Source organism: Budorcas taxicolor, chromosome 11, assembly GCF_023091745.1.
Source record: "Budorcas taxicolor isolate Tak-1 chromosome 11, Takin1.1, whole genome shotgun sequence".
In the NCBI taxonomy this organism is placed as follows: domain Eukaryota; kingdom Metazoa; phylum Chordata; class Mammalia; order Artiodactyla; family Bovidae; genus Budorcas; species Budorcas taxicolor.
Genome location: NC_068920.1, coordinates 60,377,370 through 60,404,180, shown reverse-complemented (window position 1 = coordinate 60,404,180; position 26,811 = coordinate 60,377,370). Strand labels below are relative to the sequence as shown.

General features: G+C 39.7%; 1 protein-coding gene across 1 annotated transcript in view; it reads right to left on the bottom strand.

Annotated features, from left to right (window-relative positions):
- ANAPC1 (anaphase promoting complex subunit 1) overlaps window positions 1-26,811 on the bottom strand; it is a 94,448-nt gene that overhangs the window by 20,204 nt on the left and 47,433 nt on the right. Inside the window, exons 27-40 of the mRNA XM_052647575.1 lie at window positions 26,403-26,521; window positions 25,123-25,394; window positions 22,314-22,548; window positions 17,883-17,974; window positions 16,327-16,461; window positions 16,068-16,150; window positions 14,915-14,993; window positions 14,055-14,129; window positions 8,317-8,393; window positions 7,686-7,776; window positions 7,535-7,588; window positions 6,487-6,680; window positions 1,635-1,721; window positions 64-181 (exon numbers count right to left, since the gene is read on the bottom strand). Of these exons, the coding sequence (XP_052503535.1) occupies window positions 64-181; window positions 1,635-1,721; window positions 6,487-6,680; window positions 7,535-7,588; window positions 7,686-7,776; window positions 8,317-8,393; window positions 14,055-14,129; window positions 14,915-14,993; window positions 16,068-16,150; window positions 16,327-16,461; window positions 17,883-17,974; window positions 22,314-22,548; window positions 25,123-25,394; window positions 26,403-26,521 (1,711 nt within the window). The remainder of the gene's footprint in view (window positions 1-63; window positions 182-1,634; window positions 1,722-6,486; window positions 6,681-7,534; window positions 7,589-7,685; window positions 7,777-8,316; window positions 8,394-14,054; window positions 14,130-14,914; window positions 14,994-16,067; window positions 16,151-16,326; window positions 16,462-17,882; window positions 17,975-22,313; window positions 22,549-25,122; window positions 25,395-26,402; window positions 26,522-26,811) is intronic.

Below are 26,811 nucleotides of genomic sequence, written 5' to 3'. Positions count from 1 at the left end.
TCAAAAAACTCTGATGTGCAAAGACGGATGAGTGGCAATAAAAAGTAACAAGGCAACAACTACCTTATAGGTCACTTCTAAGAGGGCGTAGCAGGGCGTGTTTGTGTCCACATCCACAGGCACCAGCAGTCTGGGTTCTGCAGCCAGCACGTACAGGTGCCGGAGAGCCTGGAGGTGATACCTGTTCACAGAAAACACAAAAGACCATGACAACGGGAGGCAGCACAGCAGCCTGCGAGCTGAGACACGGCAGAGCCGAGCGGCGCCCGTCCAGGACGCCAGTCCTCAAGGGTGATGCTGAGACTCAACTACAACGTGACAGAGAGGCTCTCTCGCTGCACTCGTCACACAGAGGCTCTTGGTGCTTATCACCGGACTGCTCTGTGTGAGACAGCTGACACTGTGGCCAGCAGCTCTCCCTACTGCTGCTCAGTCGCTAAGTCGCCTCTGGCTCTCTGCGACCCCGCCGACTGCAGCACGCCAGGCTCCTCTGTCCTCCACGGTTTCCCGGAGTTTGCACAAATTCATGGCCATGCTGTCGGTGATGCTATCTAACCATCTCCCTTGTACCCTAAGCGATAGCGGACTTCAACAACTCAAAACAATCTTCCTTAAATTTACAAGTAAGAGACCATGCATCAGAGTTATACTAATTTTAACAACAATATTCTTATGCACCATCTATCATTAAAGTTTGGACTTTAGGGATTCCCTGGCAGTTAGACTCCATGCTTCCAGCACAGGGGGTGTGAGTTTGATCCCTGGTCAGGGAACTAATATCCCACATGTGGTGCGGTGAGGCCAAAGAAATGTTAAAAAAGAAAGTGCAGTTTGGACTTCACACCAGACTACCTCTGTGAAGGCGGCCTTCCTGTCATCTCTGGCTGCACGTGACACTGCGGCTCTGAGTGGCGGCTCATTACTGCGGGCCTCCCTCGCTTGTGCCTTCCCTGGTAGACCACTGGGGCTGCCTGCAGCTGAGCTCTCAGAGCGTCCTGGATGTCCCTGGGGCACAAGGGGCTATCTTCTGCCCTTCCTCCACAAACGGGAAAGACTGGCTGGGCCCGAAACTTGTGGTGGTTCTTTGCGCTCTGCACCCAGAGCTGCTGTGTTATCAGATGGCGTCTCCATGTGTAGGGTTCTACTCGTCACTGCCACTTCTAAACTCATTCTTGGCTGCATTTTCTTGTCCCTTTGTCAGTTAAACAAAACTTCTCAGCATTCAAAGAGGGAGCAAATGGAATTCATACAGACATTGCCACTACATTAGATAAATTCCTCTCTCAGAATTAAACACTTTGGCCAAAGTGTACTCAGTTTCTCCTGCTGCTGTCCTCTGTACGCTGAGTTTCCCCTAATGATACCCCTGGTCTGGCCTACTTCTGGGTTTAGAGCAGTTCAACTGACTGGAGAATGGGAGAAGGCTGGTCAGGCATCAGAAGCCCAAAGTTCTCTTCTGGCTTAATATTTTGCGAGAAAAACTTTTTAAAAAGATTTATCCAGGAAGATAACTAAGTTTAAGAACACAGTATAGCGAATTTGGAAATGAGTCTGTTGAGCCAAAACACACTCAGATGACTCCCCCACCCCAGATAACTGAAGAAAGGCCACGTGAGGAACACCACTCGGCTCACCGGTTGTCAGTGCTGTGAGCTGGGAAGTGGGGGTACAGGGCACACAGGAGGGCGGCGATGGACGAGTTTGATGTGCTCAGAGAGTACCTGCAGAACAAACACGGAGGGACAGGCGTTACTCATCACACAGCGCAGACTTTCAGCTTTCACAGCAGCCTTGAGAACTGGGGAACTGGGGTATTGCGGCAAGGTGTGTTGATGAAACTGGTGCCTTGATCACTGCGGGTGCGGCAACAACGGGAACATTTTAGTCAGTCCTTAAGCCATTTCAACATCAGCTACTATTTAAAGCAGAAGTGACACATCACAAATGTTAAATTTCAAAGCTTAACAAAGTGTTGACCTAAGAGAGAACAGCAGCGAGAACAATGAGCACAATTGTAGAGATTATAGATACTGAAAAAGTCATGTGTGAACTACACTGCCTTCTTCTCCAGCTTTATATATATATACCTGTTAATAGAATGCTGAAACTTACTTCTAAACATACAGGGTTTTTTTTTACTGGGTATCTCAAACACTTTTTTCCATTCTGTAAAGCATAGGTATTTCCTTAGAATGCTAGACTAAATAAAACAGGCAAAAGCTATCATTAAAAAGTTATAATGAATGAATAAACAACTATTCCTTAAAAAACAAGGTTCTGTTTATTATTGGTATGATAAACTTATGTTATAAAGGCCATACACTCTTAGTAAAGTAAAACCTTTTGAGATTTCCGTCGTGCCCGACTCTTCGCAACCCCGTGGACTGTAGCCTACAGGCTCCTCTGTCCATGGGATTCTTCAGGCAAGAATACTGGAGTGGGTTGCCATTTCCTTCTCCAAATTAATATTTTACTGTTGCTCAAATTCAGTATGGCAAACAGGGTGACTAAAGTTTTAGTCTTTCCTACAAATATTTTGAAATAAAGATGATTCTGGACATCACATAAAACCACTGCTATCATTACTCAGTATACATATTTTTTATTATACATATACATGTAGACATCCCCCTATCTCTTTCCCTATCTCTTTTAATAATTAGGGTATCAAGTAAGAATTCAGTATTTATTATACACATATATATTTTATGAAGAAGAGATTTCAAAATTTAAAACACAGAAATACATCTATTTTGACATGAACATAAGCTAGGCCATTTTCTCTTTACCATTCTGATAAGTCCAAAGATAAACATTAGATATTAATGTCAGAAATTTTGAGATTAAGCATAAGGGTTAACTATGCTAAGAGAAATGTAAACCATGTCACAGAGTGCATACAATCAGTCAAAGATAAAACAGTCACTAGAAGAGCAACAGCAGGATGGGCAGAAGGGGAGAAAAACTGCTCAATACGCAAGAGGGCAAGCAGAGTCCTACAGCATGTGAGGACAGAAGATGACCCTGAGCAAGAGGATACAACAAATCAGAGGCTTATTTTGAAAGGAAACTACATTTTAAAAAGTAGAATTAAAAAAAAAAAAAGTAGAATTTTTATGATAATCTTTCCTTAACCATTCTTAATTTTAAACAATTAAAAGACAGAACTTTCTACAAAATGTGTCAAAAGGAAATGAATGCACACCTTTAATAATCCTGACTTTCTGTACTTGTGGAAGGGTGTGTTCCAATGTTTAATTCACTCTCAACAGTGTAAAATAACTACTGACTTAACAGATATCATGTCAGCTGTCCAAGGTCACATACTCTAGAGCTAAATAAATGAAAGGTTACACTATACTCATAGACTTTAAGACTCAACGATGTCAGATTTTAATTCCTCCAAACCAGTGGAAAGATTCAATGCAATTCCTAGCAATATTTAATCATATTATTTAGTTTGGAAAAGTCACAAACAAATTCCACTACTTATATAAAATGTAGAGAGCTAAGAGCAGAAAAATGTATTTTCAAAGAACATAGCTCACTTTGGAGGATTTACTCTACTGGATATCAAAACTTATTATAAAAACTACAATAATTAAGTCAACTGTGGTACTGTGCAAGTATAGAAAAATAGACAACTGAACATAACAGCCCAGAAACAAACACATGGACATGGACACTTAATCTACAACTAAGGTGGTGCTGCCAAACAGTGGAGGACCAATAAACTGTTTCTTAACAGCAGAGAGTCAACTGGGACGAGGGGGAAGGGGCAAACACAGAAAAATCCGTTCTGGGTAGATTCTAAATCTGAATGTGAATGGAAATATGCTGAAAAACTTCTAGAAGATAAATAAGAGAATATCTTCATTTCTGGTGGGTAAGGAAATATTTCATCAAAAGGACAAACCATCAAAGAAAAATATTAATACTTCTGTTGATCAAAAGATAACAAGAGAGTTAAAAGGTACGCCACAGAGCAGAAGATACCTATAACATAAAGAACGAACAGAGGTCTTGGAATCACAATGATAAACTAATGTGGAACAGTCAAATTAACAGAAACAGAGAGCACAGCAGTGTCTGCCAGGGGACTGGGCAAGGCAGGGAAATGAGGAGTACTTGCTTAGGGGCAAAAGCGCTTCTAAGTACGTCAAGGCTGTATAGTGTCACCCTGCTTATTTAACTTATATGCAGAGTACATCATGAGACGCACTGGGCTGGAGGAAGCACAAGCTGGAATCAAGATTGCCGGGAGAAATATCAGTAACCTCAGATATGCAGATGACATCACCCTTATGGCAGGAAGTGAAGAAGAACTAAAGAGCCTCTTGATGAAAGTGAAAGGAGTGAACAAGTAGGCTTAAAGCTCAACATTCAGAAAACTAAGATCATGGCATCTGGTCCCATCACTTCATGGCATATTGATGGGGAAACAGTGGAAACACTGGCTGACTTTATTTTGGGGGGGCTCCAAAATCACTGCAGATGGTGATTGCAGCCATGAATTTAAAAGACGCTTACTCCTTAGAAGGAAAGTTATGACCAACCTAGACGCATATTAAAAAGCAGAGACATTACTTTGTCAACAAAGGTCCATCCAGTCAAGGCTATGGTTTTTCCAGTGGTCATGTATGGATGTGAGAGTTGGACTATAAAGAAAGCTGAGCGCAGGAGAATTGATGCTTTTGAACTGTGGTGTTGGAGAAGACTCTTGAGAGCCCCTTGGACTGCAAGGAGATCCAACCAGTCCATCCTAAAGGAGATCAGTCCTGGGTGTTCATTGGAAGGACTGATGCTGAAGGTGAAACTCCAATACTCTGGCCCCCTGATGCAAAGAGCTGACTCATTTGAAAAGACCCTGATGCTGGGAAAGATTGAGGGCAGGAGGAAAAGGAGATGAGAGAGGATGAGATGGTTGAATGGTATCACCAACTCAATGGACATGGGTTTGGGTGAACTCTGGGAGTTGGTGATGGACAGGGAGGCCTGGTGTGCTGCAGTTCATGGGGTCACAAAGAGTGGGACACGACTGAGCAACTGAACTGAACTGATAGTGTTTCAGTTTTGCAAAATGAAAAGGCTTTGGAGATTGGTTGTGTAACAATATGGATATATCTAATATTACTGACATTTAAAAATAGTAAGATGATAAATCTTATGTTATGTACATTAAACCACAAATAAAATTTTTTTAATGAATAAACCAATATGAAAATGGGTAGCAAGAGATTTGGCTAGCACCAAAGGAAATTTTCAGCTGACCACCAAAGCTATAAACAGGCACCACATACCATTATTCAAGAAAATGGAAATTAAACAAAACGAGATACTACTACACAATGGCTAAAATAAAGGCTAACAACAGCAAGGACTGACCAGGATGGGGAGCAACTGGAAATTTATATGAGGCTGATGGGTATACAAAATGGTAAAACCACTCTGGAGTACTGATGGCATTACCCACTGAAATATAAAAGAAATATATACCCAATGACCCAGTTCTACTCACAGATCTGTACACAACAAAACCAAAAACATGTACAAGAATATTCATAACAGTTTCAAACTAGAAAATAAGCATATCTATCACTAACAGAGTAAATGAATAACTGTGGTATAACCATACAATGGAATTCAACAGCACTGAGACATGAATAAACGCTACCTGCCACATGAATGAATCTCAAACACAATGCTGAGCTAAAGAAATAAAGTATGCAAGGACACATAGTATATGATTCCATTCTAATTTCAAAACGTGTTAGAAGCCTACAGTTATGTTTGGGCAGAATACAGTAACAGTAAATTGGAAGGGACAGAGCAGTTGGAGATGGGTATTCTGAGTGACATCTTGCTCTATGGAACATCTAAGAGATTCTCAAATTGTAGATAGTTCATTGAGTCATGCCCCTATGACTTGCACACTATTCTGTAAGTGTATTTTATCCAAAACAGATCATTAAAAGCCAGGGAAGTCGTAGAAAAGGATGAGGTGGTCAGGAATGATAGATGCTACAAAGAGAGCAAGAAAACTGAAAACAGCAAATCTGATAGGCTTTGATGACTGATAGCGTTCATGCCTTTTATGAGACAACAATTTAGTAGAAGAGTAAAATCATTCAAGAGTGAGGAACAAGAAGTGATACAATGAAGTACTGAGTACAGACCCTGAGAAAGGCAGTGATGCCACATGTGTTAGAGAGAAGATGGTAACTCTCCTAAAGAAAAAAAAAGTTGGTCGCACAGTCGTGTCCGACTCTTTGCAACCTCATGGACTGAAGCCCGCCGAGTCCTCTGTCCATGGATTCTCCAGGCAAGAGTACTGGAGTGGGCCGCCATTCCCTTCTCCAGGGGATCTTCCCGACCCAGGGACTGAACCCAGGTCTCCTGCACTGCAGACAGATTCTTTACCAACTGAGCTACCAGGGAAGCCCCCCATAGTGTGGCATAAATTAATTGATGGCTAAACTATATTACCTGCCTCCTCCCAAAAATAGAAGTCCGAGGGCCATGTGATGGGCTAAGTGGAAACCATAGTTCATCTCACCACCTGTTTTCATGTGTAAGAAGCGACAAAGCTGCAGAACCTTCAGGTTCCCCGAGCCAGCCATCACCATGGCGAGAGACAGAAGCACCACGCTCAGGCAAGTTTCCAGGTTGTAAGGACCTGTCTGGAGACACGGAAGATGACACACCACATCAGCTGTGCTACATTTTATCATCAAAACTAAAGCAGCCAGCATTAGACTACAGATGTTCACAACTTAAAAAACTCTGAAAAAATGTTTTCTCTGATTATGAAATTTAAGTTCCAGGTGGAAAATTCAGACAATAAGGTATGAAGAAGGAAATAACAATTACTTGGAATACTAAAAGCTATAAACTGTTGGCTTTCTCCCCAAATCTTACCTATAGTATCTATCTTTTAAATGAAATTGAGATATTATTATATATAGTATTTTTAAGTTTTTAATCTATTTTATTATAAGCAATCTTCACTAGTAAAAAATTCTTACACAACATGCTGTTGATAGCTCCTCTATATAACAGTGTAGATATACCATAGTCCATTTTTTGACTACTTTTAGATTTTTCTGATGCTGACAATTTTCTAATATCAATAGTGTTAATTAAATCTGTTTTTTAACCAGGAAATAAAACCCTGTGGTCTTACTATCATCAGAGCAGCAATCCTCAATAGCAGCTGTATTTTTTCTAAGTAATTTTTCCAACAAGCAGTTATCAGCATTTAGTATTGAGAATGGCATAAGATTATGACAATCCATGAAGGTCATGGCTTTTCTTAATTATTCTCTCATCATAAGAAATAAATGCCTGTAAGGGTAGTCACATTCTCAACCAACTAACCAGAACTAAAATACAAAGATGAGCCAAAGCCTCAAACCTCCCATTCTAAATTCAAAGACTGTACAGATATTTGGCAACACATAAGTAGTTGAATTATCAGTGAATTTTCTTCAAGTTTAATTTTATTCCCAAGGAGAACCATCACAAAAAGACTTACTACAGAAGCATTAGGTGCAGACAAATAAGTCATAAAATCTTTTGCAAATTTATGCTGGAAAAAAACAAAAGAAAAAATTTAAGGTTAAAAGATGCATACTAAGGCTCTGTAAAAAAGAAAAGAGAACAGCGAAGAGGAAGATATTTCTTACCAAACAGTTAAATGCTGATAAGTTTTCTGAGCCAGCAAATCGAAAACCCAGAGACAAACAAGCGCCTGCAATGATGTAGACATGTGCCTGCCTGAAAACAGATCACCACAGATTGAAATATTCTCCTTGTTTTGCTTTAAAATTCATTATTACTATTATCTGGGGACACAAATAATAAATACTCCTGTTCTCTAAATTAGTTCCTTTACTTCTGGGAATGCTCAAGCGCGCCTGTACTCAATCAACTGGGCAGGCTTCCGTCTGCTTTCCTTAAGCAGAAGCACCATGTGGCTCTAGCTGATAGTCTGCCTCATGCCTGCACTCTCTCACATGTAGCAAAAGAAGATAGTTTCTAACCATCACTGAGAATTTTTTTTAATGAAAAGGATAAAAAAGGAATATATATAAGTTAAATCTCTGATACTGTTTTATGAGGGTAAAAATTCTATGCTTTAGAGAATTAAATAAAAAAACAAACTGGTGAACATCTGATAAACCATGGTTAGGAACATGCGGGATTTAGAATAATTACTCGAATCAAGGACAGCATCTCTCTTGCACAATATATTTCAACTCATTTATCTGACAGATACTGGAGTAGCTAATGTGTATTAGATGTTTTAGGACTTACGACAAAGTTTCCAAATTCAAATCCTCTGAGCAAGGCAATTCAATCTCACTGAGAGAGATACTATTTTCTCTTATAATCTGTCAAGACAGAAAGCAGAATATTGGATATTAACATTCAAGTTACAAGTGTCTAGTAATTTGAATAACAATACACTGCTTATGGTCATATTTACGTAAACTTTACCAAACCATCTCATTCAAAGGCCTATAGTTTAATCACACTGACTGCAATCCAATTTCAGATCTAAGATGGGGCAAATACCTCAAGAGGACTGAACAAATACAAACTGGACTACCTGAGTATATTCTGAAGCAATAACAGAGCAGTGAGATTTCACGCCAGTGAAATGAAATGCAAGGACGATGGCCACAGAGGAGACCTGGGGCAGAAGTGAGGGGAAGCAGCGGGAAAGCAGAGAAAGGCAGCTGGAAAGAGCTCCTAACCAGGGACGTATGAATGCCTCCAGTATTCAGACTCATGACCGTTCCCAGTACTGAGCCTGCCTTCCTACCACAGACAAGGTTAGTTACCATCCTAGTCACCCAAACTGTCAACATGTTAACTTGTTAACTATTGTTCAGAAACCCATCCCTTTCCTTTCAATATGAACAGGAATTTATTTTTTAAAAAATACAGAGAATGTCTAACTTTAAAACCATGAACTGATTTCTCTTCACTTAAATACAAATAAAAAAGATAAAGCTATACATTTTTAAAACTTACGAATGCAAGCACATAGAAGAAAAACTATGAAGATTTATTCCTACGACTCTTTTTAGAAGACTTTTCAGGACACTTTCTATAATAAACCAGTAAGTATTCAGAGTCGCTTACGATACAACCTTCTTATATACTGAGCACCGCCAATCAAAAAAAAAAACTTGAAATACCTTCTCCCTTTCATAATCTCAATGAGGTAAGCAATAACGTTGGCTATGTAATATAGGCTAATAACTACTTCCATCTTTCTTCCTCTTGTCTTTATTTTTAATTTGGAATGTATCTACTTAGAAATTGAATGAGAATTCTGAAAAACTGATATAACTCCAAAGTGAGCAGTTAATATATACATGGATAGCCTAATTATAACTTTCACTATATAAATTAGCAATAATATCATATAGGAATCAAATATTTCTATTTTGAAAGCAGGCAGTTACAAGCTCAAGCTCCTTTTTATCTTTAAAAGCATATAGCCTGGCACTTAAAGGCCTAGGTTCTAATTGAAGCAGGGCCACACGTTAGCCCTGAACCACCTCTGTAAAACAAGCAAAAATTATATTCCTACCTTCTAGGTTTCTGTGAGAATTAGAAGACTTAACCTACTCAAAGCTCTTAAAATTAATACCTAGCACATATTCTTTGTGTTAGCTGCTATTATTATCATTATTATAGATCTGTACCATTCTTATCACAAGATCACACTTGATCATAAACCACTTAAAGCATCACTAAAACCTTGAGTTATAATAACTGTGTGTGGGGGCCGGGGAACACACTCCTCAGCCTAGCCCTTTTATCTTTTCTACAGCCTTGTAAGTTTAAAGAAAAAAGTAAGAAATATGAGGCGCAATCAAAGGGAAACATGTAATCACTTATAAGCAGGCTGAGGCACACAGGAATGAACAAGAAAAGACCACCAAACTGCTCGTTTCTTCCCCTGATCTTTCTTTATTTGGCTATGCCAAGTCTTAGTTGTGGCGTGTAGGATCTTTCAGTTGCAACATGTGGGATCTAGTTCCCTGACCCGGGATCAAACCCGGGCCCCCTGCACTGGGAGCGCGGAGTCTTAGCCACTGGACCGCTAGGGAAGCCTAAGACAAAAATCCTGAGCTCTCAGGACTTCCCCGATATCCAGTGGCTAAGACTCCACGCTCCCGGTGCAGAGGGCCCAGGTTCGATCACTGGTAGGGGAACTGGATCCCACATGCTGCAACTAAGCGTGTGCATGCCACAAATGGAGATCCTGCACACCACCACACAGAGACCAGCGATCCCACATGCTGCAGCTGAGACCCAGCACAACAAAATAAAGATAAACAGTAAAAAAAAAAGTCTCACGCTCGGAAGGCCTAACAGCTAGTTTAAGTCTCGCCCTACCTCTGACTAGCAAGGGTGGTTTTGGACCAGTCTGTCCTCTTTCAACCTAACAGTGAGGTACTGAGCTCTAGCTACTGTGTGCGAGCTGCTAGGAATGAAAGATGGAAAGATACAGTAAGTGGCCTTGAGGAGTCCTGACATAACAAATAATCAAAAGTACATCATTCCCACCCATACACTGGGGGCAATACTTCAACAATTAATAGCACAACACTGAAGAAAAAAAAAGAAAGAAGGAAAGAAAAAGAGAAACAGGCTGCAGAGTAAAGCTTTTTTATGAAGATGTTAGTTACTGTATTTGATACATGCCTTAAGTTCAAACAAATAAGCAGTTTATAAAGTGACCTTTTTAACCCTTTTTTGATGCTAAGTGCTCCCTACAAGGAGCCCTGCTACAGAATCAATGAGGTGACTAGGTGGGAGTGAGGAGAACGTAGAGAGACAGGTGTATCAACCAACAGATCTGTGAACTTGTTATACACCCTACTGAGTAACCTAATATGCTGCTGCTGCTGCTGCTGCTGCTGCTAAGTCGCTTCAGTCGTGTCCGACTCTGTGCGACCCCACAGACGGCAGCCCACCAGGCTCCCCCGTCCCTGGGATTCTCCAGGCAAGAACACTGGAGTAGACTGCCATTTCCTTCTCCAATGCATGAAAGTGAAAAGTGAAAGTGAAGTCGCTCAGTCGTGTCAGACTCTTAGCGACCCCACAGATGGCAGCCTACCAGGCTCCTCTGCCCATGGGATTTTCCAGGCAAGAGTACTGGAGTGGGGTGCCATTGCCGTCTCCAACTCTAATATAATAAAGACCAAATTTAAAATTATTTAAAATTATTAAGTCTGAAGGAAAAGGAATGTCACAGAGATACCTGTATTAAAAGTCCAAGGACTACATTTCCACAAAACTTTAAAAACAGAAGTTACATAAAAAAAGAACTTACATGAATTTTCACTTTCCATCTGAAAAGAGTTATTTGTGTACATGTTTAACCTCACTTTGAAAACTAAAAAAAAAACTAAACTTAGTAAACTGAAGTTTTCTCAAAATCAGTCCACATGTCAGATGCATCTTAAATGTAGCACAGAACTTAGGGTGGTGTCTTGCATTTGCAAAGGATCAACACGCACATGCTGAATGAAGGAGTGGAAGAAAAAGTATAACTTCATCCTGCAATGTGTATTTTAAAGCATGCTTTCCAGAAGAACTGCTACTTTTGACCTCTGACTATGCAAGGAGTTAAATGTCTGCCTAACCCACGAATCATATGGGACCAGGGCAGACCCAGACCCCACAGAATTAAAGAACTCAACTGAGATTAGAACTGGCACCCAAGAGACAGGGTTTGACATTTGATTTCAAGTAAATTAACTGCTGCTTTAAAGCAAAATGATTTGTGTGTGTATGTATGTATATTTATGTGTACACACACACAAAGACAAGTATGCACGTACCTACATATGTATCAACCAACACTCCTTAGAGGAATACAAGAGAAGCTGGAGTCTTCAAAAACCAGCATGCACACTTTTACTCTGTTACACATATTTTCTGATTTTCCTTGTCATGGCTTCTTAGATACAGCCATCATTTAAAAGTGGACATTTAATTTCCAAATACATGGGTTTAAAAAAAAAAAAAAACATGCACAATGTCTCAGACACAAATCAAAATTACTTAACATAAGGAAAAGAAATGCGACATACTTCCAAGAGAAAAGACCATAGAAAATCATCCTGAAATGACCACCCTCTTGGCATGAGAAGAGAAGGATTTTAAGCAGCTCTTCTAACTGGAAGGACAATATGCTCATAATGAAAAGACAGAAAATCTCATCAGAAAAAGTATGAAGCTTAAAAAAAAGTTATATTAAAAAAAGGAAAAGTAGAAATTACTTAAAAAGGAAAAATGCAAATTTTACAACAGCGAAGTACAAAAACGAAAATTGTAAATTCACTTAATGGACTTAAATAGGAAAATGAAATGCCTGAAAAAGAGTAAGTGAACATAAATTCATAGAAACGATGCAACTTGTAGAAATGGTATAAAATACAATAGTCATCTGATTTTTGACAGAGGAGTCACAGGAATACAATAAGGAAAAGAAGGAATACAAATGATGTTGGTGCAACTAAATACCTATATTTTTAAAAATATGGAAGCCTTAAACCTTAATCTCACATCATAAACAAAATTACTGAGATAAACTACATAAGTATACATAAAAGCCAAAACACAGAGCTTTAGAAAAAAAATCTTCAGGTTAGTCAAATTTTTTTTCCCAAGGACACAAAAAAGCAACAACTATAAAATTACAAACTGATAAATTAGGCATTATCAAAATTTTAAAATTTTATGCTCATCAAAAATGTTACTAAGAAAATGAATGGGCAAGCCACAGGTTAGGAGGGATATTTGCAAAACATTTATCTGATAAAGGAGAGGTTTCCAGAATATATTAAAAATTCCAGCAACTCAGTGAGGCCCCCAAAATATTTCTTAAATGGGAAAAAGATACAGATACTTCATAAAAAAGACATATGAAGAAGCAATAAGTAAATAAAAACTTTCTCAACAGGCAAAATGAAACTACAGGAAGCTATCATTATGTATTAACAAGCAGAGCTAAAATTAAAAAGACGAACACCACTGGCAAGATGGGCAGCAGTCTGCACCCTCATACAGCACTGTTCCGAGGGTAAAAAGGTGCAGTGTCTCTGGAGAAAAGTTCACCTGTCCTTAGAAAACTAAACATACCGTCCACTCCATGCCTAGGTAGTTCCAATCCTAAGTAAACACTCAAGAGAAATTAAAGTATAAGTCCACAAATTGTATTTATGGTAGCTTGACAATAACTGAAACCTAGAACCAACCCAGGTGTGAATGGGAAAAGAGAAGAGAATTCTCAAAAAAGAATGGAAAAAGAAACTGTGGTATATTCATACAATAGGATACTACTTAACAACAAAGGCTGAACACTCAGTAGTATCTCAAAATCATGCTGAATGAAAGAAGTCTTATACAAAAGGGTATATACTGTGACTCCATTAATAAAAAGCTCTACATCAGGCAAGCTTATACAGTAAAACATTAATTGCAGTAGCTAAGTGGCTGTAAGGGTGTTTGTATAACATTCTTTCAACCTTTATTTTGGAATTTTCTTATTAAAACATTGGAGAAGCATTCTAGCACTCTTAAGGATTTATTTTCCAAATAAAACAGTAACAAGGACACGGACAGTTAATTAAAGGGCAATATTTAGTTACAATATTTACAATATTTGGAGTTTTTATAAGAGACTGCTTATTTTTTTAACTACTTAGCTCACTGGGTAAATATGCCATAAAATAATTAAAACAACGTATTATATACAAGATAAAAAATTGTCACAAAGTAGTAACTTTGATAAATGCATACTTAACTAGAATAAAAATGTCAAAAACACTTAGGTTTCTTTAAGGAAGGTTGTGGTCTGTGCTCACATACAATCTTAAAATGAAAGTTCCTGTGTTTTGAAGAAGTACCATAATCATCAATGTTGTCTTCAAAAGAAGTAGTATTTTATAGGGTTTTAGAAAATCCCACAAGAAATCATAATTTTTATGATTAAAAATAAAATAGTATTTATCATACGTACGTACTTGAGGAACGTTGCTATCAACCCACTTGGAATTTGGTAAAATATCATCCCACAAGATCAGGCATCGAGCAAGTGTCTTAAAAACGAAATACAAAAAAATTCATTGCAGCAGGGGAAGTTCACAGATTTTGTAATGATAATACCAGTAACAGAACAATTTAAGAATCAGTTCCCAACTGATGGAAATTTTCAAAATAAAGCTAAGTATATAATATCAACCTAAGCCACTCACTAAAATAAACTGAAAGTTTATTGGGTTGGCCAAAAAGTTCATTCACCTTTTTACATAAGCTGTTACAGAAAAATCCAAGTGAAGCTTTTGGCCAACCCAATAGATGTATCACCAAAAAATCTAACACTGAGTTGTTCATCATCGAAGTCTGGAGGAGTTGGAGAAAAGTTTTTAAAACTTGCCCCATAAATGAAAAGCCATAAGGAAAAGAATCAATCTACAGAATTTAAAGCCTATCATATGCTAAAAACATACATTTAAATATCAAGAGGAAAAATTTGAGGTAGTTAGGTCAAACAATTACTGTCACTAATTATACCTTTAACAGTAGTACTGCACTCCTAAAAGCAATGAAAAAAATGTAAAATAAAGTAGTAATGAAGCCCCACTGAGTTGCTGCTGATTAGCAAGTTTGAATAATAATGTGAAAAGTTAAAATGTTACTTCAAGTATTACATATCAATGTGGTTGCCTTACTTAGCAATTCCTACAGCTATATTTGGGACTATTCAAAATAATACTACCAGTTATATACATACATGATGGATTAACAGTAAAGGCTCGTTTACGGAGACATTTTATATAGATTCCTCAAATTAAGAGAAATGAAAAACTGTGAAGTACCATACCCTAAGTAAGAGGAATTCTGGCTTCACAAAGTCCAGCAAATACATGGTATCTGGAGCTCGGAGCCAGTCTGCAATGGATCTGTTGGTGGTGGATACCAGCAAGCATTATTGCTCAAGAAGAGAGTAAGACAGTCAAGAATCACAAGACAGATTTCAGGAATTTTCTTTCCACTCTAACTACCACTCTATTTTTTTCTCACAATACTTCACATCCTCCAAAGCAGTATCTGGTACGTCTATGTATGCCTTACTATAAGCTAAGTATTTGCTTCATTCACTGAAACATCTCCGGTGCCAAGAAGGCAATGACGTATACTTTCATCTAAACAGTAGATGAATAAATCTGCTTTTAAAATTTGCAAAATTTTAAAATTTTGCAGACATTCACTTTGTCTAAAAAAGGAATTTACAATATTGAAAAATTTCTTGAATTTCAGACAGTGTTTTTAAATCAAAAGACTTAAAACCCAACTTACTCTTCTATGCAAAATATAAAAGAATAAAATGCCAAACATCTACTTGCAAGCGCCAACACTAGTTACTGGGGTTGGGAAGGCTGAAGGTATGGTCATTAAGAAAGCTCTTGCATTAAGAAGAAACCATTTTTATGGATGGGAACCAGGAATACAACAGCGCTAAGTATTTCTGATTTCATCAGTTCTCACAACATGCAAAATCAATGAAAAGGAATTTGGACACTGTTTGATTGTCAGTGACGTCAACTATAAAAATGAATAGAAACTGGCAACCGTATCGTCAGGTATTAAAATAACTGGCAGTATTTGACAGCACTAAAGTCAGGCTGATCTAGCACAGTTTTACTGTGAGGAAAAGACAGTAAGAGAATTTAGTGTCACTACTGAGGTCAGAGTGGGGCTTCCCAGGTGGCTCAGTGATAAAGAACCTGCCTGTCAATGCAGGACATGCAAGCGATGTGGGTTCGATCCCTGGGTCAGGAAGATCCCCTGGAAGAAATGGCTACCCACTCCAGTATTCTTGCCAGAAAATTCCCACGGACAGAGAAGCCTGGCAGGGTATGGTCCATGGGGTGGCAAAAGATCGGACATGATTAGGCAATGGAGCAATTCAAAATCAACTGCAGTCAGACGGGCAGTGACACCGTCATGGCAAGGGATGGGTGGACAGACGGTACCTGTTATTGGTTTTTAAGTAGATCATGGCCAAAGCGAGAGTGGCACCTGGACAAGTCACATCCACATTTATGGTATCTCCTTCCTATCAAAAGAAAAAGTTCATCCATGTAAAAGAGCTTTGAATTACTCTAAAATCCTTCTGAATGCTAGCCATGCTTAAAGTTGAACATATTTACAAATGCTGATATGAAAACTACCATTTTTTAAATTAATTCCTTAGTTTCCAGAACTCTGATCTGTTGCTTGATCTGGACCTACCTTGATCTGGTAACTCGGTGACTTATGTTTCTCTCTGTGCATCCCGGCTTGAAAGCGCCTGTGGCCTCCAACCATGTACTGATAGAGCTGCTCGGGCACGTTGAGGTCCGACATCCCTATCAGGTTACTGCCATGCTGGAGAACGAAGGAACAGTGTAAAAGGAGATTTTACAGAGTAAGATCCCTAACACAGGCCCATGACAAAGGACCGAGTAACTTCAAAGCCGGGTATTCGGGGTTTTTAATCAATTAAAATAAACATTTCTCCTGAGCTAACACCCAGTCTACTAATGATTCACATTAAAAATTATATAATACACATGCAGACAAATTCATACTTTCATTTCATAAAATACACAAAAGCTTCAAAATATACTTAATTTTACTAACAGCTAAAGAAACTGTTAGGTAGGTAAATGAAACGTGAACTATGAACATCTCAATTCTTTCATTATGGTGCCTATGAACTATTCCAACAATAATAACCACAGTAATAAAAATAAATTTCTGAACACTTAACTCTCTTCTAGGCGTGGTTCTGTTTAACATGGGTTAATTTACTTAATATGAGGACAAGCCTATCAAATAGCTGCTGTTTTACAGGTGAGAAAAGGGAGGCACAAAGATCACACCCAGGGTCACACAGCTACTAAAGAGCACCGCGGCCCTAAGACAAGGCAGCCTGGCTCCAGTCTCGGGAGGTGCTCAACTGCTGACAATACGGTAGTTACAGGCAGCCTGGCTCCAGTCTCGGGAGGGGCTCAACTGCTGACAATACGGTAGTTACAGGCAGCCTGGCTCCAGTCTAGGGAGGGGCTCAACTGCTGACAATACGGTAGTTACCTGACGTGGCTTGCTTGGTCAGAACCAGAGTTCAGGTCCCAATTCCCAGTGCGGTGCTTTCTTCATTGTATCATCTGCCTCCTTACCTCATGTGTCAGATGTGAAGAGTCAAAAACCTAACTGACAGCTTATATAATTTAGTTTCAGTATAACCCTGTATTGGAACCCACAATCTGTAATCAAAGAGCCCACACTCCAGCTGACACAGTCATTTAATGAAATGTCTCTGGTAATTCTATGCTGTGTCTCCTGAATGGGGTTAAAGATGGGCCAGAGTGATACTGCACTCTGCAACAAAAAGCTGCTAGCGGGCGGCCTTCTGGAGTATCAGTGTACCAGAAGACAACTCTGGCTTACCTCTAGTAGCTTCTACAGACTCGAGGCTCCCCGCCAGACCCATTCTCACTGGCTTCTGACTAAGAGGGCGTCACTTCTTCATCTTATGTCTTGAAATCTTTCTGAGAAATTTCATTCCTAGGGTTCATTCCTAAACACTTACATCTAAGCTGGGGTCAAGAAATCTTAAAGCCCTACTCTTCACTATTTCTCTCCATTCCCAAATCTGACACTTTGAAAAATATCCATAAAGAAGAAAAGAGCTCAGAATCAGTGTCAGCTAAGGCAGAGCAGTATTCAGAGTAATGTGTCAAGGTCGTTTTTCTCAACAAGCAGATGTTGTCACTGAAGCATCTGAAGGCATGAACTCTGCTTACCCCCAAGCAAACCATGCCCAGGGCTAAACCAGCAGCCAACGAGTAAGATTCTCTGTCGGTGCAGTACTCCATTTCTGGGCCAGGGGGCCGCCCTACAAAACATAAAGCAACACGGGTCAAGCTGGTCTCTTAAGAGCCTAAGTCGTAAAAGTTTTAGAGGTAACTTTCCAGTAAGCTGCCTAAGAGCTATGAATTCAATATAATCCCACTGAGAAAGATCTGACGTTCTCACAAATGTTGTCCACGACTTTTGGTTTACTACAAAATAAAACCCAAACACAGTTCTTCTAATTTGCCAATTTGAAAGGAATGACTTTAAAACACTGCAAAACCTTGGGCTTTATAACAAAACCAAAAAAAATTACCAAAAAGGAGCAAGAAATTTTAAAGGGGAGGGATGGTCAAAAAGCTTTGATTTGTAATTACTTTCCTCTTTCCTTCTGTTCTTGTTTTACTATTTTCAAATCCATTCATTAGATGTAGTGAACACATGTTCAAATATTGATAATGGACAGGAAGGACACTTTAAGTATTTAAGAATTTTAATTCTTAACTATGCAGTTCAGTTCAGTCGCTCAGTCAAGTCCAACTCTTTGCAACCCCATGGACTGCAGCACACCAGACTTCCCTGTCCATCACCAACTTCCAGATCCAGACACTTATTTTGAATCTAGATAATACTAAGCTTTACTATGATAGAATTTTTCTGTATTGATGCCAAAAGTCTGACTAGATGTAAAATCCACACTTTTAAAAAGTACCCTTTAATTCTAACTCCACCCCCTTCAATGCAGCAAAATGTATTATATATATAATATATTACATCGAAAAAAAGTTCACATTCCTAGAATTTCATCCCTAGAAAATAAAATTTTTAAGAGAACAAAACAATTATACACGTGCAATCAGTAAAATGTTCACTGCTTAAAAGCAAAGAATTAAAAACCACCTAAAACCCCTGACAATAAGAAAATGATTGGGCAATTTACAGAACACCAACGCAATGAGCTATTATACAATAAAATTAATTTAAAAAGCCATTTTTGACAATAATATATGAAAAGGGCAGTACAAAAATGGTATGTATATGCTGACTAATTATACAAAGAGCATATGCCTATGAATCCACATGAATCTTTTACAGGTAATATACAATCTTCTATACACAATATGAAAGAGCCAAGGCTGTGAGATATGTGTGATATTAGCATTAGATATCATCATGATACAGCCAAAAAATGTTATATTACCCCATAAATGAATTACTTTTTAAAGCCAGTCCTGAGGATCTTCTGACTATTTCTCAGACCACTCACTTAAGCTATTATATATTTTGGTAATAGGAAATTTATTTTGTGAATAATTTATTTCACCACTATAGTAGAAATAGAGGAAAACAATAAAATGGGAAGAACTAGAGATCTCTTCGAGAAAATTAGATACCAACGGAACATTTCATGCAAAGACAGGCTCGATAAAGGAAAGAAATGGTATGGACCTAACAGAAGCAGAAGATATTCAGAAGAGGTGGCAAGAATACACAGAAGAACTATAGAAAAAAGATCTTCAGGGCCCAGATTATCATGATGGTGTGATCACTCACCTAGAGCCAGACATCCTGGAATGTGAAGTCAAGTGGGCCTTAGAAGCATCACTATGAACAAAGCTAACTGAGGTGATGGAATTCCAGTTGAGTGATGCACTGAAGTGCCAGCAAATTTGGAAAACTCAGCAGTGACCACAGGACTGGAAAAGGTCAGTTTTCATTCCAATCCCAAAGAAAGGCAATGGCAAAGAGCGCTCAAACTACTGCACAACTGCACTCATCTCACACACTAGCAAAGTAATGCTCAAAATTCTCCAAACCAGGCTTCAACAGTACATGAACCGTGAAATTCCAGATGTTCAAGCTGGATTGAGAAAAGGCAGAGGAACCAGAGATCAAATTGCCAACATCCACTGGATCATCAAAAAAGCAAGAGAGTTTCAGGAAAACATCTGCTTTACTGACTATGCCAAAGCCTTTGGCTGTGTGAATCACAACAAACTGGAAAATTCTGAAAGAGATGGGAACACCAGACCACCTGACCTGCCTCCTGAGAAATCTGTAGGCAGGTCAGGAAGCAACAGTTAGAACCAGACATGGAACAAGAGACTGGTTCCAAATAGGGAAAGGAGTACATCAAGGCTGTATATTGTCACCCTGCTTATTTAACTTGTATGCAGAGTACATCATGAGAAATGCTCGGCTGGACGAAGCACAAGCTGGAATAAAGATTGCAGGGAGAAATATCAACAACCTCAGATATGCAGATGCTGCTGCTGCTGCTAAGTCGCTTCAGTTGAGTCCGACTCTGTGCGACCCCAGAGACGGCAGCCCACCAGGCTCCACCGGCCCTGGGATTCTCAAGGCAAGAACACTGGAGTGGGTTGCCACTTCCTTCTCCAATGCATGAAAGTGAAAAGTGAAAGTGAAAAGTGAAAGTGAAGTTGCTCAGTCGTGTCCGACTCTTTGTGACCCCATGGACTGCAGCTCACCAGGCTCCTCCGTCTGTGGGATTTTCCAGGCAAGAGTACCACCCTTAAGGCAGAAAACAAAGAAGAACTAAAGACCTCTTAATGAAAGTGAAAGAGGGGAGTGAAAAAGTTGGCTTAAAATTCAACATTCAGAAAACCAAGATCATGGCATCTCTGGTCCCATCACTTTATGGCAAATAGAGGGGGAAACAATGGAAACCATGACAGACTTTTCTGGGCTCCAAAATCCCTGCAGATGGTGACCGCAGCCAGGAATTTAAAAGACGCCTACTCCTTGGGAGGAAAGTTATGACCAACCTAGACAACACATTAAAAAGCAGAGACATTACTTTGCCAACAAAGGTCCATCTATTCAGAGCTATGGTTTTTCCAGTAGTCATGTATGGATGTGAGAGTTGGACTATAAAGAAAGCTGAGCACCGAAGAATTGATGCTTTTGAACTGTGGTGTTGGAGAAGACTCTTGAGAGTCCCTTGGACTGCAAGGAGATCCAACCAGTCCCTCCTAAAGGAGATCGGTCCTGGGTGTTCATTGGAAGGACTGATGTTGAAGCTGAAACTCTTTGGCCACCTCATGCGAAGAGCTGACTCATTGGAAAAGACCCTGAGGCTGGGAAAGATTGAAGGCGGGAGGAGAAGGGGACAACAGAGGCTGAGATAGTTGGACGGCATCACTGACTCAACGGACATGAGTTTGAGGAAGCTCCGGGAGTTGGTGATAGACAGGGAGGCCTGGTGTGCTGCAGTCCATGAGGTTGCAAAGAATCGGACAGGACTGAGCAACTGAACTGAACTGATAGCACACTACATTGTTGATCCCAATTCGTTCCTGCCCTGCAGTCCTCCTGTATAAACATCCACTCTCCCGACACCATCTCCTACTGTACATGAACACTCGTGACTGGCTTCGACCTAGGAGCCTGGCTGGCATAATATAAGCAAAGGTGTAGAACGTGCCTCCATTATCTGGCTCTCCACTTGCCCTTCTGTCATCACCACAAAAGCAGCACACCCTCCAGCTGGTCCCAGGAAAAGTCATTTGGAGCAGAGTCTGAGCATCAGACCCACCGATCTAGAGCCTGAAGCCAACAGGCCCGGGCCAATTCTGTGGCTACCCTGAAACACATGTAGAAAGACCCTGAACAGGGCAGAATGACGTATGTAAGTGCTATATCTAAACTCTGAATGCACTAATGATGCCAAGAGCGTCTCCGTTTGTCAGAAAAAGATGACAACATCCAAGACACATTTCCAAAAAAATGCAGACTCAGCTGAAAACACAGAAACTAAATTTCATCACTAACACACCCACGAGTACACAAAGGAGAAAAGGAGGAGTCAGTCACTCCCATTCTGTGAGAAGTGCTGTTGTCCAAGAGAATAAACACTGTTCTTTCAGGGATCAGATCAACTTTGAATTTTAAGTGCAGACCACTGCTGGACAATGCCTGGCAAAGACAGAGCAGGATAAAGAGCATGCTCACATGTGATTTTAAGACCATAGGCGGGAATTCCAGGGTGGTCCAGAGGTTAGGACTTTGTGCCTCCACTACTGGGGTCCTGGGTTCAATCCCTAGTCAGGGAACTGAGATTCCTCAACCCGCATGGCACACTCCCTTCCAAAAAAAAAAAGACCACAGGCCACCTCATTAAATGGGGCCACAGGAGCTCAATAATGGGCTGGCAAACAGTAAGCATGCAGACTAACAACCTGCAGAGTAACATAAGCCGTGGAAAACATTATCTGTAAGTTTTTCTTATTAGTGCAGCTCATTCTATGCTTACATAAGCTACTATTTTTTCCTTCATTCTTACAATCTTACTATCATTTTACTTTGGCTCCTGTGGAATGGGAAATAAACACGCACGAGACCGCAGCGCATTGAAGTCCTACCTATTTCAGCCAACAGGACCTCCGCGGTATGCCTGTGAGCTGTCCCTTGGTAAACAAGGCCAATGCCAACCACTGCAGCCACCTGGACATTGTGAGGAACATCAAGCTCTGTGGACGTTGGGGGCAGGAGAGCAGGAATGTGGATGCTAAGAAGCCGGGTAACTGACATATCCATGGTGCCTAGTTTAGCAGCAGCGACACCAAGCAGCAGTCCAATGCTTGTCATCTCATGACCCTGGACAGAAAAGAGAATGAGGCTCAAGTCACTACCAAAGCAAATATGCAACTTTCATAAAATACTTCCTGCCAGTAATTTTATTAAGGACTTTTATGTGACAGGCACAGTGAGAGGATCCAACAATACATAAGTGAAGTAAATAGAAATGGTCCTTGTTCTCATGAAGTTAGTGCCCTTGGGGGAGAAAATGTGTTAAGCCAAAAAATATATATTATTAAAAACTCATTTAATGAAAAAGATAAAAATTACATGAATATTTTAACAGAGCCTAATTTATTTTAATTGAAGTACAGCTGATTCAGTGTTGCGCCTAATCCCTGATGTACAGCAAAGTGACTCAGTTACATACACACATACATTCTTTTTTATATTCTTTTCCCTTATGGCTCTCTCAGAAGACTGGGTACAGTTCCCTGTGCTATAAGTAGGACCTTGCTGCTTATCTTCTAAATGTAACAGTTTGCATCTACCAGCCCCAAACTCCCCGTCCATCTCTCTCCTGCCCCTTTTCCCCCTTGGCGACCACAATTCTGTTGTCTATGTCTGTGAGTCTATTTCTAACAGAGCCTAATTTAGATTAAGAGGAACCAGGGTATCACTAGAAATCTCTAAAAAGTAAACTTACAATAGAATGAGTACAAATTAGCCAAGAAAAGTGGCAGAAGTTGGGGGAGGGGTGTCACTGAGATTTATTTAGAAAGTAAGAGAAAATGATGTCAGGTGAGGGAATATATGCCGATAATGCCAAGATGACTAAAAAACAGTGATGCTCGGATGACGACAGGCGTGTCAAGACAATTCAATGGGAAGAGTTTTTTCATAAAAAGGTGCTGAGACAACTGTAGAGCCACTTGCAAAAGAATGAAATTGGACCCCTTTCCTTACATTAACCATAAAAATTAACTTCAAGATGTAACTAAAAGTAAAAAACTCTTAAAAAGCACAAGTGTAAACCTGCATAACAAGTATACACCCAAGTGACCTTGGATTAAGCTAAAAAATAACTGATTAGATAAGACACCAAATGCACACAGCAATCAAAGAAGAAACAGATAAGTTGTTGGTGCCACTGTTCAGTCGCTAAGACATATCCGACTCTGCGACCCTACGGACTGTAGCCCGCCAGGCTCCTCTGGCCGTGGGATTCTCCAGGCAGGAATACTAGAGTGGGTCCAGGGGATCTTCCCAATCCAAGGATCAAACACACATCTCTTGCATCTCCTACACTGACAGGCAGATTCTTAACCAACTGGGCCACCTGGGAAGCCTAGATGAACCAGATTTCATCAAGTTAAAAACTTTCATGCTTCAAAGACACTATCAGAAAGTGAAAAGACAACCCAAGAGACAGCACAATGGGAGAAAACTTTGCAAATCGTGTACCTGTTAATGGTCTGGTATCCAGAACACATAAGGAACTCTTATAACTCAACCAATTAAAACTAAGCAAAGGATCTGAATAGACATTTCTCAACAGACAACATATAAATGACCAATGAGCACATATATAAAGATGTTCAGTATCATTAGCCATCAGGGAAATAAATGCAAACCAAACCCACAATGAAATATTACTTCACACCTACTGGGGTGACTAAAATTAAAATGACAGATAACAGCAAGTGTTGGCAAGAATGGAGAGAAATTGGAACCCTTACGTATTGCTTGTGGGATTATAAAATGATGCAGCCACCCTGGAAAAGTTTGGTAGTTCTTCAAAATTTTAAAGAGTTACCAAATGACTAGCAATTCTACTCCTAGAAATATACCAAAGAAAAATGAAAACATTCATCCACACAAAATGTTCATAGTAGTATTACACGTAACAGTCAAAAAGTAGAATAAACTTCAACATCCATCAACCGATGAATGGAAAAATAAAATACAATCTATCCATACAGTGACTATCTACTCAGCAATCAAAAGGAATGATGAGCTAATGCGTGGTATTAACATAACATGGACAAACGTGAAAGTGTTACAGTGAGCAAAAGAACCCTGCCGTAGAAGACTAGCTACTGTCTGGTTTCATTTCTACGAAAGGTCCATATTGGCAAATCCACAGAGACAAAAAGTAGGTGAGCAGTTTGTCAGGCTAGAGGGAGAGGGGAACAGCTGACTGCTACTAGGTAGGGGGTTTCTTCACGGGGTGACGAAGATGTTCTAAAATTAACAGTAGTGATGGATGCACACCAACGTGAATATAATAAAAAACACTCGTTTTGGGCCGTGAGAAAGAGTCTGGTTTGCAGAGGAGCTAAAACAGTCAAGCTCTACAGCTGGAGTGTGAAGAGCAGAGGAAAGAAATGCACAAAGTAGGTTGGAGAAGTGAGTAGGATCACACAGGTTCCAAAAGGCACACTAAGAGCAATGGAAGATCACTGAACAGGATCACTAAACAGGAGCAGGAAAGCGATCTGTTCCAATTTATGCTTTAGAAGGATTTCTCTGCCTGCTGAGAAGAATGCACTTAGAGGGACATGACTGAAGAAGAGCGCACAGGACCCTGAAGGGCTACTGTAACAGCCCCGGGGAGGAGCAAGGCCAGGAGCCAGCAGCACAAGTTCTCACTTTGGTTAGGTAGTCGTGGATATTGAGAGTAGCCAGCTTGGTAAGGTGCCCGTTAAGGCCCAGGGCCATGAGAAAGCCAGCATACTCATTGGCTAGCTCGGCATGCTTGGGCTTATTGTAGACGATCCAGGCTGAGTCGATCTGGGAGGCAGGGGCTATCTTCAGGCCAGCGGCCACACCATTGTGGAAGCTGGCCCAGCTGGTCATGTTGGGGGGCACGTCGATATTCCCACTGTTCAAGTCCACTGTCGTGTTCCGAGGGGGGGCCCGCCCTAGTCAGACGAAATGTAAAATGGAGAGTGAAAATTCAGAAAATCAGAACTGTTACACTGACTTCTGAGAACAGAGACCACTGTGCTGCATTCAAAACCCTTAGCCCCATAATATCTGGGGCTACATGAATAATAATTCCAATGTGTGATTGATAACAATAGTATTAATTTCAAATGTACCATCCTATTTTTCTCTTTCTCTTTAGACGTTAAGAAAACATGGTATTTTCAAAAAGACCTTTATAAATTTGCTCTGTCTCTACCTCTTATGTATATATGTCACTCTCTCTATATAGGAATCTAATTATATGCTTTTAGTAAAAGTTCCAAATTGCATTCAAAGATATCTATATAAAAAACATCATTTTATACACTTGAGTTACCCTGTGAATCAGAAAAGAGTAATCACTAAATTTAAATCTATGGTCAACTTATTGAAGAGCACATAAACTGTTAATAATGCTAGGGTCTCTATGAATTCCTTTTCTTGCATGTTTTGATTCTAATCTACACTGTGTACTTGCAAATACTGAATTCTCTGTATATTTTTAATGTTCTATAATAGCTTAAGTCATGGATGAATAGTTAAAATAAATATTCTAAACACTGCACAGTTATACAGTTCACTAGAGGTTTGAAACATGTTCTGAAAGTTATGTAAATTTTAATTAGACACACAGTGTCTTATTTGTAAAAGTCTATATACATATATACACACATACAAAGACACAGCATAAAACAAAATATATTTGCATTCACCATTTGCTTTCGGTACCTAAGAGCTAACTCAAATGCTGGTCTGTGAGAGTACCACATTGGTGACAAGTTCATGACAGACACTTTAACTGTCTCAAAAAGGGCAGAGAGATTAATAATGAAACAGCAAGTAGAATTTCTAAAATGACAGTTTATCACATGCGTAAGACAGAATATTGATAATGCAAAAAGAACTCCACTAAACATATAATTAATCATTTTCCTTTCTCACTGACCCAGAGTTTAACATACCAGTTAAATTCAGCTTAGGAATAGGCAACGGTTCTGTTGGCACAGGGTGGTATGAAAACAAGGTGAACATTCCCCGTCCTACTGGGAGAGCCATAGTTCGCTGGCACAACTGGAGCAATCTGTAATTAAGATTAAAGCCGTCATGTGAAAAAAATTTAAACAGACAAAAGAAAAAACTGGAGTGCAACCTGTAGTGAGTATTTTAAAAGCAGCAGTGCTGTGAAAGATGAAGCCACATCAAAGTAAATCCCTACAAAGACGTGGGTCAGTCATCTAAACATGGTTATTCTTTTTCATACTCTGACTCCCATTAGAGGGCTTCCGCTATGGCTTAGCAGGGAAAGAATCCTCCTGCCAATGACGGAGCGGCAGGGTCAGTCCTTGGGTCAGGAAGATCCCCTGGAGGAGG